This window comes from Gastrolobium bilobum, unplaced genomic scaffold (genome assembly GCF_033153095.1).
Source record: "Gastrolobium bilobum isolate Gb01-03AN ecotype WA unplaced genomic scaffold, APGP_CSIRO_Gbil_v1 utg66911, whole genome shotgun sequence".
NCBI lineage: Eukaryota > Viridiplantae > Streptophyta > Magnoliopsida > Fabales > Fabaceae > Gastrolobium > Gastrolobium bilobum.
In genome coordinates, this window is record NW_026897163.1 from 211,341 (window position 1) to 229,475 (window position 18,135).

At 38.6% G+C, this 18,135-nt stretch overlaps 1 protein-coding gene across 2 annotated transcripts; it reads left to right on the forward strand.

Moving 5' to 3' along the window:
* The first annotated feature begins 169 nt into the window (after positions 1-169).
* Positions 170-4,181, forward strand: LOC133304624 (homocysteine S-methyltransferase 1). Of its 2 annotated transcripts, none has more exons than XM_061504668.1 (7): positions 170-471; positions 573-629; positions 1,334-1,539; positions 1,650-1,779; positions 3,424-3,567; positions 3,717-3,788; positions 3,899-4,181. In XM_061504668.1, the coding sequence occupies exons 1-7, from the start codon at positions 295-297 to the stop codon at positions 4,049-4,051; spliced, it is 939 nt and encodes a 312-aa protein (XP_061360652.1). In that variant the 5' UTR covers positions 170-294; the 3' UTR covers positions 4,052-4,181. The 2 variants fall into 2 exon arrangements, with proteins under 2 accessions (XP_061360652.1, XP_061360651.1); XM_061504667.1 differs by having other exon boundaries at positions 3,424-3,627; positions 3,899-4,180.
* Positions 4,182-18,135: the final 13,954 nt, after the last annotated feature.

Consider the following 18,135-nt stretch of genomic DNA (forward strand, 5'->3'; position numbering starts at 1 on the left):
TTTTATTTTGTATGATCAATTTTTTTTAATAAATTCGTACATAATTATCTTAGGCAACAAATATTTTGGAATTTATGGATAATATAATAATAAGTGGCAATATCAACTTTGTTTATTCATTTGAAAAAGAACCTGAATGCTATTTCGTCCATATTCACACTTACCAACATCTCCCAACAACTCGCCATGTCATCTGAGACATTAATAGGGCACTGTCTCTGACGTTGTAACGTGCTCTGTTTCTATTCAGTTGAAATCATCGCCGCACAGAAACGTTGTCGTCGAAGAGAAAAGATGTGTAACGTGAAGAGCGAGAAGAAGCCATTGTTGCAGGATCTGATCGAGAGTGCAGGTGGTTGTGCTGTTACAGATGGAGGATTCGCCACACAGCTCGAAAAGCATGGAGCTTTCATCAATGACCCTCTTTGGAGTGCTATCTGTTTGATCAAAAACCCACTTCTTATCAAGCAGGTTTTTCTTTTTTGGGTCCCTTCATAAACCTGGGTTTTGTTTTACATTTTTATGTGATGATGAATCTTGATTTGATTTTTTTATTTTTATTTTTCTTTAAGGTTCACTTGGAGTATTTGGAGGCTGGTGCAGATATATTGGTTACTTCATCTTACCAGGTAAAAAATTGGGACTTTGCACACAGCCATGTGAATTTTTGGTTTTATTTTTTATTTTTATTTTTCTGCGTTGGACCAATATTTGAAGCTGTAGGGAAGTCTGTGTTTTGGGGCTGTTTATGTTGGCAAGGAATATTCTTCCATGATGATGGGGAAGCAATGCCGCGATTTATTTCCAAAAGCTTTTGCTTGGTGATGTCTCTATAGTTATGTTGGAAGTTGCCATGAAATTTAGATAAATGTGTGCCTAATAAGTTAAATTTGGTTTGTTTGCTCATGCTTATTTTGTAATCTAGTTCTAGGTGTATACTATGGATCTATACACAACATGAATAATTGCAAATGGACCTGATAATAATATGTATGCACTTGTCGCTATCAAGTGAATATGAAATTCATGAGTATAGGGAATCTTGTGGTTTAATCATACTCTTGAGGTTCATAAGTTAGTATGAACCCCAGGATTTGGAATAAACAATAGGAGTACTTTCTATGCTGCCTACTATTAACATAGCGTATGAAGAATTTGCTTGTGATTTTCTACATTCATTGCTTCCGGTAGTTGAAGCTGTTGTTCCAAGGTTGAAAACATATTTTGGAGCAGAAAAGTTCAGGACCATTGATTTTTCACACGTTAATAACTTAATATATGCAGTGTTTGCAATTTTATCGTTTTCTTATAAATTTTTTGTCCATAATTATAGGCTACCCTTCCTGGATTTTTGTCCAAGGGTCTGTCCATTGAAGAAGGGGAATTGCTATTAGAGAGGAGTGTCAAATTGGCAGTTGAAGCTCGTGACAGTTTCTGGAATTTGGCTAAAACAAACCCTGGAAATAAATATAGGAGAGCTTTGGTTGCGGCCTCCATTGGAAGCTATGGAGCTTACCTTGCCGATGGCTCAGAATACAGGTGCTTCTACACTTAAAGTTTGACAATTTGATTCTGTCAATCCTGCAGAGGAACTGCTTTGTGTATTTCAGTATGTTTGCAGACTTTTTCATGTTAATATCTTCTTGTAGTGGCTGCTATGGACCAGATGTGAATTTGGAGAAGTTGAAGGATTTTCACCGCCGCAGATTGCAAATTCTTGTTGAAGCTGGTCCAGATTTGCTCGCTTTTGAGACCATACCAAACAAACTTGAAGCTCAGGTCTTTTTTTTCTTTTTCTTCTTCCCATTGCCAATAAACATGTTTCATAGAGAAGTATACCTTACAGTAATACCTTAAACAAAAATTAATGCAAACCAATACAGAGTATGTATATCATTGTTGGACCATATTTTAAATCTTAGGAGCACCGTCAAACTAGGATTCTTCTATCCTGTAATTTTTCCACTACTCTCACAATATTTTTGTCAAAACCATTAGTATTTGATCATGTCTCTTACTGTTTTGGTTCTTAGAATCCTAGAAATATACTCACTATGAGTTTTGTTTATTTTGTAAATTTTGTTCAATTTCATGTAGTGTAATCTCTTTGGCACTGTTGTACTTGTAGCAATGTAGTCCTCAAGACTGCATCATAGCAATCGAAGGAACACCAAACACATGAAATGTTTGAAACTTGATAATAAAAAAAGCATCGAAATCAAAATTGAAAAATACTGTCATTCATGTTTTGTCCTCGTACTATGCAGTTCTAATCTATAATTCTTAGGTATCTCTTTCTCCTTGTTTAAACTACTTTTATGTCTTGGAATTTGTTCATAAAATAAATTCTGATCCAGCTTTAGTGTGGAATTTAGTAATAGTTCACAGGAAACATAAGATGCCAATTTTCTTATGCTGCATTATGTATTCATTTTGGATCCTAAATTTGAGGAATATCTCATCTGTAAAACCCGCAAGAATGTCAATGTATGCGCAACAACCCGAAATTAGCAATGACCTAGAGAAGAAAAAGGCAAAGCACGCAAACCATGACCCTGCTGTTTTAGGTTGATTTCAGGAGCCTATGATAAAATAAACAAACAGGGTACGATCACCAAACCAGCAGGCTAATAATGATTAATCTACCTAATCATGTATCTAAGAAAACAAAGCACCCAAACCATGATTAATTTTTTTGTACAAATTATTTATTATTTAATCTCACCTATTCATAACTTAGTCCTTTGCACAACTTTGATTTCATGTGACAATATCTTTCCTCTCAATACTGCATTATTCATTAATATCAATTTTGCTAGTGCTTTAAGAATTCCTTGATTATATCTCACTCTCCAATCAATTAAGGTGGACCCAAAGTAAAAATTCTTCATAGTTTTGAAGTTTTCCATGGAAGAATGGTTAAGTGATGCAGAATGAAGAAGCATATAGCTGTTTAGGGATTATTATGTTATTCTTAGAAAATATCCAGCCTGATCATCTCTGAATTGTTTCATTGCCTGCTGCAATTCCTTATACATTCGTCCCAATGAATCATTTAGCCTCTCAATTATTGAGCATAGGTATTATCAGTAATGTTGAGATGAAACACTTATATTTTTATACAAAAAGGAAAGTTGTGTTGACTTTCTAGTGACCAGGTAGTCATTCATCTTGATTGAAATAGAAGTCTTGGTAGTGTGTAGCTACCTGGGAAAGCTATTTCTATGATTAAGATTTTTTATGAATTGTTAGCCTAACGTTTTTAAGTTATAAAATCATTTCTAAGATTGCTAATGCTCTGTTTCTAATTCTTTCACTATGAAGCTGAACTTTTTTTTATTTTTGTCTATTCAATTCTAACTTCTACAATTCTACAATCTGGGAAGCTTTTCTGGTATTCATTATCAAAATATCGTATTGCAGGCTTGTGTTGAATTGCTTGATGAGGAAAGTGTCCAAATCCCATCTTGGATCTGTTTTACCTCAGTAGATGGTGAGAATGCTCCCTCAGGAGAGAGTTTCAAGGACTGCCTTGAAGTAATAAATAAGAGTAACAAAGTAGATGCAGTTGGTATAAACTGTGCACCCCCTCATTTTATGGATAATCTCATCTGCAAATTCAAGCTGGTAACTTTTAATTCTCATGTCATTAGTTTGAATACTTGAATTTGTGTTCATTGTCAGATAATGAAAAGTTTATAATCTTATCCCTCCAGTTGACAAAAAAGGCAATCATCGTCTATCCTAATAGTGGGGAGGTATGGGATGGTAGAGCCAAGAAATGGCTGGTAAGTCAGGGTTCTCTCACTCTCTCTCTCACACACACATACACACATGCCCATGAATCTGTTTTTCATATGCTAATCAAGTGTGTTTTCCTATTTGTTTGAATTGACAGCCATCTAATTGTTTTCACGATGAAGATTTTGGACTCAATGCAACCAGATGGCGTGATTTGGGAGCTAAAATAATAGGAGGCTGTTGCCGGACTACACCTTCCACCATTCAACTTATTTCAAATGCTTTAAGAGAAAAATCTTGTGCTAATTGATGTAATTGTTTTTGCAAATTGCGAGATTTTTTCTAGCCAGTTTCCATAATTTGTAGTTTTAAATTTTAGTTGTTTGGAGCTTGTTCCTTTAAGTGTGAAGGAAATCGTTTCTTTATACATAAGGGATTAAAAACAGTTTATATTATACAAAAAAAAAAAAAAAAAACTTGGCATAAACCTGAATACATAGATAAATCAACCCAAGTCAACAATTTGTGATGTTCATAAGCAATTTCTTTTACTCAATTCTATCAATAATGGGAATTTTGGGTCCTCAATTTATTTCAAGCATTGAGCAAAAGTCTTAACCACTACAAGTTAAATCATGAATTATCAATTATATTATATTGGTTATTTTCAAACTAATCAATATTTAATTAAATGTTTGATAATTTAGTATTGAAAATCGTAAGCCTTCAATGCCTAAGCAAGTTCAACATTTTGGAAGAACAGTATTTGATGATCATAACCAATTTTCAATTTACTTAAAAGAAATTCGAAATTGGAACAAGTCAATTTACCAACAGTTCACCTCAGTGTGTTCCCTATTTATATTCAGTTTTTGCTTATGTTCCATGAATATTATGTTGATCTGATTTCGGTTAAAAAAGTAACTTAACTCATGTATTTTTTTTATATTAGGGAGAGCATGTCCCTTGAAAAGAACTTGGTAGAATTACTCAGCCACAGGAAAGATATGAATACGTATGCAATTGTAAACAATAGAAAAGGCAAGAGCCAGATGGTGGAGCATCCAGCCAAATTATTTAAGGTTGTGCCACAGATAACATTGAAAATGTTTTAGTGTGCAATGTCATCTAAAATTGGTTTCAATCAAGCAATAATTAACGTAAAATCAAGAGAACTGGAATATTTGTTTAAGTGAAAGCTGCAAGCATCGGCACACACTCTTTACCTGCGTTCTTCTCTGATGAAAAGAACATCAAAGATTACTTGCCATTGATTAGAGTCACAGCATCTTCACTGCATATATATCAGTAAGTATTTCAGGGTTAACTAAGAGAGAAACGTTACTAATATACTCTTTTCAACGCATTCTTTATTATTGTAGGAATTTTATGTGAGTTTTACTAAATAACTTGAGCCTACACTTTTTTTTAATAAGACATGCATGAAATTCACCTATAGTAAAGAGTACGTTAGATAAAATATGTCAAACAGTGTGTTGTTAGCATTTCTATTAATCATAATTTTCATTTTTAGTTAAGGACAAAATTTCATTTGGTCAAAGCTAAGTTTTGGTTTGGCTGATTCATAAATTTAAATGCTCGAAAAAAGTGATAAACTAAAGTGTTTCACGGTTACGAACCTTAAGGTTACCACTCCAAAAGATAACATAAAGGGTGAGAATTTTCAAGACCTTATAAACCCCACATTAATTGTATAAGCAACCATGTGGCGCTCGTAATATTGCCACCCTCTTTAAGGGGCCGACGTTCACGGTGCCTCATTGTTATGGACCTTGAGGTCACAACTCCAAAAGCTAGCTCAAAGGGTGGGAGTGCCCAAGACCTTATAAACTCCACATTTGTTGTATAGGCAACCAGTGTGAGACTTGTAAGAACCCACACCGTTAATTAAGGAAATTAAGTAATTAAATATGTTAAATTAGGAAATAATTCCATAATTGACCCTAATAATTATTAAGAGGCTTTAATAATTAGGATAAGTGATTAAGAATGCTGAAAGTCATTTTTCGGAAGAAAAGTGCAGATACCGGTTCTGCTAGTCGGTATAAATGCGTACCGAAAAAGTATCCCAGAAAATTATAATAAGTGCATGATAATTCCTAGAATAATATATAGGACTTGTAAAACGAGTTTCAAGTTAAAATAATGAGAACTGGTGCCAGAAACTGATACTGGCTATGAAAAGCGCGTACCGAAAATGTGCTCCGAAAAATATAATAAAAATATGATAATTCTTGTAAAATTGAGTAGATTAAGAATCCTGAGTTTGGAATTAAAATGCTAAGCGTAGCAATTAAAGTTAATATTGTGTGTTTTATGTTTAAGTGGCCTATAAATACTCTTTGAGGGCACAAAACCCTAGGATCATACTTCATGTACGTGGCTTGTGTTGGTGGCTGACCAGAAACACTGTTCCATTGCCATTTCCCTTCTTTTTCACCACTTTGAGGGCCAAGAAGACATCTTTCTTCTTGGTTTCTTCATCAAACACTTAGGGTAGTGTGTTGTGAGTGTTGAAGGTGTGTCATTTCCGAGTTTGAAGGGCTGTGTGAGGAAGATTTGGTTCTAACTTGGTGGTTTAGGGTTGTGAGAAGCTTTGTTTTGGCATTTGGAGGTCCAAGTGGTGGCCTTTGGTGTTAAAGAACCAACCTTTGTGGTGCTTTTTCGTGCACATCTCTGAGTCAGACTTGAGGGGCTGTGTTAAAGCTCCAAGAGCACCTTCATTCTCTGTTTTGAGCTTGTGGTATGATCATCACACTTGAACTTGAGTTTTCATGCTAAAAATAAAACTTTGATGCATGTAATGGTTAAAAGATGATAACCTAATGTTGGGAAATGTCAAACACACCTAGAAATGCATGTTTAAGCTTCTGTAATCGGTAAAAATGGAACCTTGGAAGGATATCTTCACGAAATGCAGAAACTGCATTCTGTCGTGAAATATCCGGATATCTGATCGTGAAATATCTGGATATTGATATCGGATATGGGGATCTGGATATCCGGATATTGATATCCGGATATGGGGATCTGGATATCCGGATATTGATATCCGGATATGTACAATGAGATATCTGGATATTGGATATCCGGATATGTCCCCGAGGAATATCCGGATATTATGGGATTTCGTAGAACAGTAGCTGTGTTGTGTGTACAGTAGGCTATTGGGGGTTTGTGGACCCTGGATTGATGAAGTTGAACTTCTGTATTTAATAAACTAAGTCAGAATCATGTGATTAAGGGCTTGTGGCTTTGTTGGAAGCCTTAAGACGTAAATCGTAAAAGGAAAATGTAGCCTTTATGTTAATGCTTTTGAGCTATGTATGTTGATATACTTACTAGTCCTAAATCAGATTGTGATATGCTGTGTGTTGAACTTGAGCTGTGAGGACTCTTGGCATTGGATAGTGAGCTTGCAAGGTAAGCTTTCGTGTTCTCGGTTTAGCCATGTTGTGGTTCCACCATGTCCCATGGGGGTATGGTTATATGCATGCTGTGTTACATGCTTTTGATATTTTGAAAATGCTATTGAGCTGTTATATGCTAGTGCCTTTATGATATGCATGTGGTGTTCCACCTATACGGTAAGCCTGAGTATTTGGTACATACAACATGGTGAGGCTGTGGGTGAGGTGCAAGCGGTGTTCCTTGTACTACATGTGGGTGATAGACGTATTCCTGTATTTCTCTGGCCAGTAGAATAGTTTAAACACACATGGCATGAATATCTGTTGCACTGCATAGTTTTGGAACTGGTATTGATATTAATGCTTTTAGAACTTATATTGCATATGTAAGTGAGCTTGTGGTGGAAGATCCTTGATGACCCCTTGTCTTACTGAGATTTCTAGTTTAGAGATCTCACCCCACGTTTGGGGAATGCTTATTTCAGGATCAGGTAATGTGGGGGTTGAGACCCCAGGCGGCAGGAGGCTGGAGCTGAGTTAGATATTGATGATATTATATGTTGTCATGTTGGATGCTGGATATGCTTGCTGCTTTTATGCTTTTAGCTTCATTTTATGATTTTGGATTATCTCGTTGAGACTCTGTCGTTTATGCTGTTGTTTTGGTGAGGATGAGGATTGTCCATGCCACGTAGACTTGTTATGTCTTGTTTTAATTAGAGTTGTATTAGTGTATCAGGATATCGTCCGGATTACGTGATGTAATACCGTGAGTTAGATACTCGCTTTATATTTTATATGGAGGTATTACACTTAGTTGTCTTGCAATTTACATACAGACATTGTTTTTATGAAATTGATTAAGTAATCAACTTGGCTAAGTATAATGACGTCATAATTAGAAAAGAAAAAGATTTTCCGCAATTTTTAATTAAGCGCAGCTTAATACGATGTAATGATAATATTCCGGGTATACACGGGGTGTTACATTTTATGGTATCAGAGCAACGGTTCAGGGGAAAAGCCTGTATGTATTACAATGATTAAGATGTTTGGTTGTGTCTGTCTTGTGTGTTTGCTCCGTTGGTTGTTATTATGATGATGCATATGTGATCACATTGCGTGGGCCTGATCAACTCATAAATTGTGTAACTTGTGCAGAGTCATGGTAGGGTCCAGGAGAACACGTGAGACTGCTGAGGATCAACCCGATCCAATCCTGACTGCATTGGCTGAGATGCAGGAGGCCACTAGATTGGCCAACGTGGCAATGATGGACGCTGCTAGAGAAGCGAACCAGAAGGCCACGAAGGGTGCTCTTGAGGCAAATCGATTGGCGAACATGACCTTGATGAGGGCCATGTTGGAGGAGATGAGAGCTGGTCCAGCTGTTGGTCAGTTCCCACCGCCACCACCGCCGCCTCCACCTAGTGTTCAGGATGAGATCCTGAGTCACATTGGTAGTGCTACGTATGATGTTGGGGGTGATGGAACCCTTTGTGGAGCCCGCTGAGGACAGAGATGCGATTGATCGCCGACTGAATGCTTTCCGTAAGCATAAGCCACCTACTTTTGATGGGTCTTATGATTCCATTGCTGCTGCAAGATGGCTTCAGGCGCTAGACAAGATCTTTCGGGTCATGCAGTGTTCAGATCCGCAGAAGCTGATGTTCGCTACTTAGATGCTGGAGGGCGATGCCCATGAGTGGTGGACAAAAATTTCTCATGCCTACACGATGCAGGGCCGTGTGATGACGTGGCCGTTCTTCGAGGATTGTTTTCTGGGTCAGTACTACCCGTACGATGCACAAGAGAGGAAGCAAGGGAAGTTTGACAGGTTGGTTCAGGGCTCGTTGTCTGTTGACGAGTACCTGGCCAAGTTCAATGAGCTGGTGAAGTTTTCACACTTCAGGATGGCGAGGCCTACCCCTACAGTCTTGGCTGCTAAGTTCCGCAGGGGACTTAGTGAGGATATTGCTGGTTACCTTGCTGGTTCTGCTTCGAGAGAATTTGGGACACTATTTCAGCAGTGTCGTGATATTGAAGATTTCTACAGCACGAGTAAGGCTAAGAGGGCCAAGGTAGCTGAGACGACGACGAAGGTAGCTGGTAGTTCTACTTCTTGGAGAGACAAGAAGTTTGGGAACAAGGACAAAGGAAAGCAGATGGCAACTCGGCAAGCGCCGAATTAGTTCAAGAGGACTTCTGCTCAGGGGAGGGCAGCGAGACCTCCTGCTCCCAGGTGTTCGGGATGCGGGAAGACTCATTTTCGACCGTGTTCTACCGGTCAGTTGATTTGTTTTCAGTGTGGCAAGGAGGGCCACTTCTCCAGAGGTTGTCCGTCGGCGACGGTGAGAGCGGCTCAGTTCAGGCAGTGCCGCTACAGATGGTTCCCCTTCCACCTACTTCGGCACCGGCAGTGCCACCGTCTACAGGACGTGTTTATACCCTGGATCATCAGCAGTCGGATCAAGCTCCGAACCTTGTTAGAGGTACTATTACCATTGGTGGTACTTGTGTTGATGTCTTGTTTGACTCTGGGGCTACGCATTCCTTTGTTGCTACCCCGATTGCTATGGGACTTGAGTTGCCCATGTCTGTACTTTCTCCACCGTTGCGAGTGACCACCGCCACCGGAGAAATATGTGATTCTACCACTGTACATCGCGATGTAGCGTTTCAGTGGGATAGCCGTGACTTTTCGGTAGATCTGATTGGATTGCCGATGGCCAACTTAGAGGTTATTTTGGGCATGGATTGGTTGTCCAGGAACTGTGCATTGATTGACTGTTGTTCCAAGCGTGTGGTGATGTCTCCGTGTGATTCCACAGCTAGTTCCTCGCCGTACATTTATTTGCTGCAGGCTAGTAGAGCCTTGAGAGCTGGGGCATTTGGATATGTCATGTTGGGAGGTTTGGTGAGTGGAACACATGAGGATATCACTGGCATTCCTGTGGTGAGGGAATTCCTCGAGGTGTTTCCTAAGGAGATTCTTGAGTTTCCGCTACAGAGGGAGATAGAGTTCTCCATTGATCTGTTGCCTGGTGTGGGGCCTACTTCATTAGCTCCATACCGGATGTTGCCACCAGAGATGGAAGAGCTGAAGAAACATATTGAGGATCTTTCAGCGAAAAACTTCATTCAACCGAGTTTGTCTCCTTGGGGAGCACCGGTCATCTTTGTGAAGAAGAAGGACGGGACAATGCGATTATGCACCGACTACAGGCAGGTGAACAATGTGACGATCAAGCACAAGTATCCTTTTCCTCGGATTGATGATATGTTGGATCAGCTCAGGGGTGCTTGCGTTTATTCTAAGATTGATCTCCGGTCCGGATACCATTAGATTCGGGTGAAGTCGGAGGATGTCCCTAAGATCGCATTTCGTTCGAGATACGGTCACTTTGAGTATTTGGTGATTCCGTTTGGATTAACCAATGCACCTGCTGTGTTCATGGATTACATGAATCGGATTTTCCAGTCGTACCTGGATCAGTTTGTGATCGTCTTCATTGACGATATCTTGATTTACTCCAAGACGGAGGAGGAACATGTAGAGCATCTGAGGATTGTTCTGCAAGTGCTGAAGGAGAAGAAGCTGTATACGAAGCCTTCAAAGTGTGAGTTTTGGCTCAAGTCTGTGAAGTTTCTTGGGCATGTAATTTCTGCTGAAGGAGTTGCAGTGGTACTGGATTGGGAGAGGCCCAAGACAGTTACGAAAGTGAGGAGCTTTCTGGGTTTGGCAGGTTACTATCGGAGGTTCATCAAGGGTTTCTCCATGATGGTTCTCCCTTTGACTCGCCTTACTCGAAAGGAGACTCCATTTGTCTGGACTCACGAGTGTGAGGAATGCTTTCAGGAGTTGAAGGAGAGACTGACTACTGCTCCTGTGTTGGTCCTTCCTGATCCTGTGCTCAAGATTGAGCTTTACACCGACGCCTCCGGAAAGGGGCTAGGTTGTGTGTTGATGCAGTTGAGCAAAGTGATTGCCTATGCTTCGAGGCAACTGAAGCCTCATGAGGAGAACTACCCTACTCATGACTTGGAGTTGGCTGCTATTGTGTTTGCTTTCAAGATTTGGAGGTATTATCTTTTTGGTTTGAAGTTTGTGGTGTTCAGTGACCATAAGAGTTTGAAGTATCTTTTCGACCAGAAAGAGCTGAACATGAGGCAGAGAAGTTGGATGGAGTTCATAAAGGATTACGACTTTGAGTTGAAGTACCATCCTGGCAAGGCCAATGTGGTAGCTGATGCTTTGAGCCGGAAACCCGGGAGCTCATCCAGTTTGTTACTTGGTAACTTTGACGTGGTTGAGAAGTTCCGAAACCTGGCAGTGACTGCTCCGCGTGAGGGTGTACTTCTCGAGCTGGAAGCAGCAGACGTTGTGAATGAGCTGTTAGAAAGGATCAAAGAGGCACAAGTTCAGAGAGAGTGTCTGGATTATGTGAAGAACCAAGACAGTGTGTCTTGGAATGAAGATGGACTTCTTTTGTTCCAGCAGAGGATCGTGGTTCCTCGAGGTCCGTTGACCGTAGAGGTTATGGAAGAAGCCCATAAGGGCCAGTTTTCTATCCACCCTGGTGCTACTAAGATGTATCAAGACCTGAAGAAGAACTTCTGGTGGCCGGGAATGAAGAAAGATGTTGTTGTCTTTGTGTCCAAGTGTTTGGTTTGCCAGAAGGTGAAGATCGAGCATCAGAGACCGTCCGGTGAACTTCAACCTCTTGAAGTACCACAGTGGAAGTGGGAAGGTATTTTCATGAACTTTGTGGTGGGATTGCCGAAGACTCAAGCAGGTTGTGACTCTATCTGGGTCATTGTGGACAGACTGACAAAGTCTGCTCATTTTCTTCCGGTGAAGGTGAGCTTCACTACAGAGCAGTTGGCCAAGCTTTATGTTCGCGAGATTGTGAGGCTTCACGGGGTGCCCGAGAGTTTCATCAGTGATAGGGACCCGAAGTTCACATCTCGGTTCTGGGAGGCGCTGCAGGAGGCTTTTGGTACGCAGTTGAGATTAAGTACCGCCTATCACCCTCAGACTGATGGACAGACTGAGAGGATCATCCAGACCTTGGAGGACATGTTGCGAGCTTGCACGTTGGAGCAGGGCTCGGCATGGGATAGGTACCTTCTGTTGGTTGTATTTTCTTACAACAACAGCTTTCATGCTAGCTGGGCATGGCGCCCTACGAAGCACTGTATGGTAGGAGGTGTCAGACTCCTACTTATTGGTCTGAGGTTGGGGACAATGAGCTTTTTGTCTTGGACTTTGTCCAAGATACCACCCAGCAGATCCACAAGATCAGAGAAAAGTTGAAGCAGGCGCAGAATCGCCAGAAGAGCTACTACGATGTCAAGCATCGCCACTGGAGTTCAGTGAGGGTGAGCACGTGTATGTGAGACTTTCACCTGTCACCTGTGTTGGTCGGGCACTCGGAGTGAGGAAGCTAAGCCCGCGATATATTGGGCCATACCAGATCATTGGTAAAGTAGGACCAGTTGCCTACCGGCTTGCCTTGCCTCCGAACTTGGCCAACATCCAGGACGTGTTTCACGTGTCTCAGCTTTGGAAGTACATAGCAGATCCGTCGCACGTGGTGCAACTTGATGATGAGGAGGTTCGGGAGAACCTAAAGACTCCCGTCGGACCACTCAAGATTCTCGATCGTGGCGAGAAGCAGCTGAGGAGTAAGATCATTCCGATGGTCAAAGTGCAATGGACCGAAAGAACTCCTGAGGAGTGTACTTGGGAACGTGAGGACGAGCTTCTCCGGCAGTACCCCGAGTTTCGGGACATGTATGTTTTCTGATTTTGAAGACAAAATCCTAAAAAGGTGGGATGAATGTAAGAACCTGCACCGTTAATTAAGAAAATTAAGTAATTAATTATGTTAAATTAGGAAATGATTCCATAATTGACCCTAATAATTATTAAGAGGCTTTAATAATTAGGATAAGTGATTAAGAATGCTGAAAGTCGCTTTTCGGAAGAAAAGTGCAGATACCGGTTCTGCTAGTCGGTATAAATGCGTACCGAAAAAGTGTATCAGGATATCGTCCGGATTACGTGATGTAATGCCGTGACTTAGATACTCGTTTTATATTTTATATGGAGGTATTACAGTTAGTTGTCTTGCAATTTACATACATGCATTGTTTTTATAAAATTGATTAAGTAATCAACTTGGCTAAGTATAATGACGTCATAATTGGAAAAGAAAAGGATTTTCCGCAATTTTTAATTAAGTGCAGCTTAATACGATGTAATGATAATATTCTGGGTATACACGGGGTGTTACAAGACTCGTAATATTGCCACCCTCTTTAAGGGTTAACGTCCACAACGACTTTCACTCTATCAGCATTGATCCGATAATAGCTATAATAACCCTAACTTGTGTGATTATGATATTACATACAATTAAAGATTTAATCATGCATAATTGAGTTGAATTAATTGAAAGGCGTAATTAAATGAATTGAAGCCATTTTTGAGCAAAAAATGCAATTAGTGAGAGTTTTGGGGTAAAAATGCGTGTGGGCAAAATTACTCGGAACTTAACAATAAGTTGGAGAATATTACTGTAAAAATATTATGAGCCAATAGGACCAGTTTATAAAAGAGTTAAGATAACGGGACATATAAGTTTTTACCCAGTTGAAAGTTATTTAACTAAGGTTAAATTTTATAACTTAAAAATACTTCACAATTTCCTCATCTTCTTCGGGTGGAACAGAGGGAGAAACCTAGAATCCATGGCCATTGTGCTCAAAACCTAACTTTCTCATTTCTCAACGAAATCTCTTGGTTCTTAAAGCGAAGTTGCTTGGAATCTTGAGGGGAAGAGAACCTATAATCCATTTTCCATTGAAAAGCCTTGTATTGAGAGAAAATGAGGGAGAAAATGGCGATCCATTGTTGATTGGGTGTTTTGGAGCGGTCCATTGGTTGAAGTGATGCTTGCAATCCCTTCCTTGTATGATTCTAGGTGAGTTCATGTTAAGATACAAGCATTTCAATGGTTTCTATGCTAATGGGTGTTTTAGGTTGAGTTTGTGAATATGTGACTTGAATGTGGGTAGTTTGAGCATGAATGAGGGTTAGGACCTTTGGAGAAAAGTGTTTAGATGAGGATTTTAATGGTGAAAATATATTTGGAAGATCATTTTGCCCACCTTCATTAAATTTCAAAAATTATGCCTAGGTAGTGTGATTTCTTGCTTTCCAAGTAATGTGATTGTTGGAGTGTTTGACATTAATTTTGATGTGTTCACTTGAATCTAGGATTGAGCTTTCTGGACCTTCTTTGATCAATCAACCATTGGTGGAATCAATGGATCTTGACTTATTCAATTATAGGTGAGATCATACCAAGTGGTTGTTTGAATTGCCTATATGATTAATGAATATTGATGTATTCATGAATGCTTGTGATTAATGGAATTTCACCTTTATGTAGGTGTTTATATTTGTGGGGATGTGTCTTTGAGGAAAGTTGATTGTTTGCATACTTGGTGGTGAGACAAAGGTTGATTGGGAACTTCGAGCATGTAAGCATTTGGACCTTGAGATTTATCCCATTATTGTTCCACCAAGCCCTAATGGGATAATTGTTATTGTTATTATATATAATTGCAATACATAGTAGTTTAATGCATTTGATATATGTATATGTATACTCTGAGTGTAGCATAAGATGGTGTTTCCCTATGTTTGTATGTTGCATGACGATGCGTAATTCATACTTGGTAGATTTTCTGAGCAGTAGAACTATTTTATATCTGAGTATCTTGTGGATGGCGAGAATGCCGAAGGGATGTCTCGTGGAGATATTTTACACATTGTATGGATATGTATATATTTGTATTATTTACTGTTATTGCTTGTACACTTGAAGTGAACTCTAGCGTGGAGAAATTCTCCAAGGATCCCTAGTTTACTGAGATGCTCACCCCGTATTATGGGGACCCCTTTTCAGGTACAAACACTGAGGGTCCTGGAGCGTCAATTGACAGGAGGCCACAATAGATTGACTTATATTGCATGTTGTTGACATGACTATCATTGTTGTTTATTTTTTGTATATTATGGACTTGCATATAGCATGTTATTTTGGATGACTGTAGCATCATATGTTTATGTAGTCTATTTTGAGCGTATGTATTGTCAATGCATGGAGGAAAGACTTAGCTTATGATCATAGTTATTGGATATCTTTAATGTTGTTGATGCATGTAAAGGACTTTGATCATATGTTTTGTATTAGTTAAGTTCTTATTTATGTAGTCTATGGACATTTATGTATTTTGATACAATTATGATGGAAGGTCTTGTACTATTGGATAGACTGAGATGATGTCAATATTTATTGAACTGTTTATTAAGTTGAGATATCGTGTGGGAATTATCCCTTAGTGTTCGAAAAATAAACGGAGCTCTGTCTGTTTTGTTTGGGCAATGTTGGTAGGAGATTATCACATTGTGTGATTAACTATCGTCATTGTCATGTGAAGCCATGTTGTTTATGGGAAATTCATGGTGATATGATATGTTTAAGCGAGATTAGATATTTTCGCAATTTGCATGAGTTATAATTAGAGTTTGAATTGTTTTAAATACGAAAAGTGTTTTAATCTAGAAAATAATCTGTTTTCAAAAAAGAAAAATTTATCCGTGTTTTAATCAACTACTGTGATTATAATTGCGCTTAATATCATACGTAATGATAACAAACCGGTTCTAGAATGGGGTGTTATAGTAGCCCTTTACCTTTTGACAGTTTTACTCTCCTATCAGTATTCAGTACAACACCCCTTTAAAAGGTATGACACCTTAATCTAACCTATAGGTAACCCTTTTTCGGTCCTCAGCTCTCAACAAAAGCACCAATGTTACGGACCTTGAGGGTCACCACCTCAAAAGCTAGCTCAAAGGAGGGAGTGCTCAAGACCTTATAAACCTCACATTAGTTGTATAAGCAACAATGTAGGACTCGTAACACTTACAAGTCCTAATCATAAAGTGCTTAAATAACTTGCAAATTTTTAGGTTACATGCACCAAGTTCTTGCTTGACACTTATTTAGATTAGTGCAAAACCAAACATATTTTTTCACATGCTGGATTTTGGGATTTATTTTTCTGGTTTAAACAGAGAAATTAGAATTGCTATGTCTTGTGCTAACAAACACAATAGTAGTATATGCATTCAAAGATTGAATTTCTAGGAACATGGATTTTAGTTTCTTTTATCTAATCTGTCCTAATTTCTTCAATTGCAAGTAATCACCTTTCAATTGACAAAATTCAGCAATTAAGATTCAATTATCAAGCAATGGAATATCGAATTTCATAACTTTCCCTTGAATTTTGCATCCCTAGATTTTACATGTTGTAGCACCTAACTTGACCGGAATTGAGTGTTGTAGCACTTAAATGAATTTTTCCAAACCCAATTCTATAATGACTGAAATTAATCTCCTAATCTTGATTAAAATTCATTTATGATGTATACTCAATTCTCATTCCTAATTATCCCTAATCGTGGAGGTTTTTCAATTAACAAAATATTGCAAAACTCAATTTCCCAATCAGAATTCATGCAAGAAGGCTCAAGATCCATTCCATGGCTTCTTGAACTAAAATATATGCTAATTAAAATTCAAGAAAAATGTTCAGCAAGTAATGTGATTAAAAGGTACTCATCACTTCATTCAATATTCCAGAAAAAGATTTAACAATTAATATTAAAGAAATTCAATATAAAAGAAACCATGTTCTTTATTCATCAAAGATCGAAAAACAACAAAGGGGGTTAAGGAAACATACCGGATTGTTGCATTCAAACAATATAGAAATCTAGAAAGTGTTCAAGATTACAAATGAAGCTCAGAAATCTGATTGCTCTTGGTTCCTCCAAGAACTCTCGTTAGTTATTGTGTTGAATACAAAAGCGTTGAAATCTTAGAGATTACAAAACTAAAACTGAAAACTTGTAAATCCGACTCTATCTCTCACTTTCTAAAAAAAAAAAAAACTCAAATTTATAACAAAAACTAAACTACTAAGCTCCAAGCCTTGCCGTCCATTAGATCAAAAGAGCATCCAACAGTCCTCATTTCCTGTGATTAAATGACAGAAGAAAATATCAAAAAATTTACAAATCTGCCATTATCAGCCCAATTACCTTAATGAGCCCATTCTTTGCAATTTATGCCAGTTTTACTTGCATTTTCAGTTATATTTAGTCCAATCATAATAGAAACTAAGTTGCTAAGTTAGGTAAAAATCACAACTAACACCGGACATCATCTTTTTCAGGATCAACTATGGTATGTTTAAACACCACCTCATGATTTTTATCGCAATATGGTTGGTAGAGTTTATAATTATGGTATGCTACATGAACCAGTTATTTAAGCATCGCCGATCAAGTTACTTCATCTTGGAGTGTGCCCAAACCCGACACTTGAAGTCTAGAGACAAAAGGCAAACACATTATCACGAATATGACAAAACTACATCCCGGTAGCTCAGACCCTAGACTATCGGGTTTAGGGGCAACTGTTATGGGCCCATCTCAGAGACTCATATTCTAGAACGCCCAAAAGGACAACATAAAGAGGAAATTAAGGAAAATAAAGGAAAGAATCCTTGAATGATACTAATCCTAATGCTAGTGCAATATAAATGGATCAAACATTGGCCAGAAAGCCACTAAAGGTTCAAAATTTTATTACCACATATAAACTCTATAAATAAGAGGTAAATCGTACATGCATGACATTTACTCTCTCTCAATACTTTTTGTCATTGTGTACACATACCACCCTGTTTGGCAACGTCATTATTCTTGTGCACAATGATTTGCTATCCTCAAAGGTATCTCCTCCATAAATATCTAAGAGAGCCTTAGATTCAAGAGCAACATACTAATTTTTGACTAAATACTTCTATCCCTAGG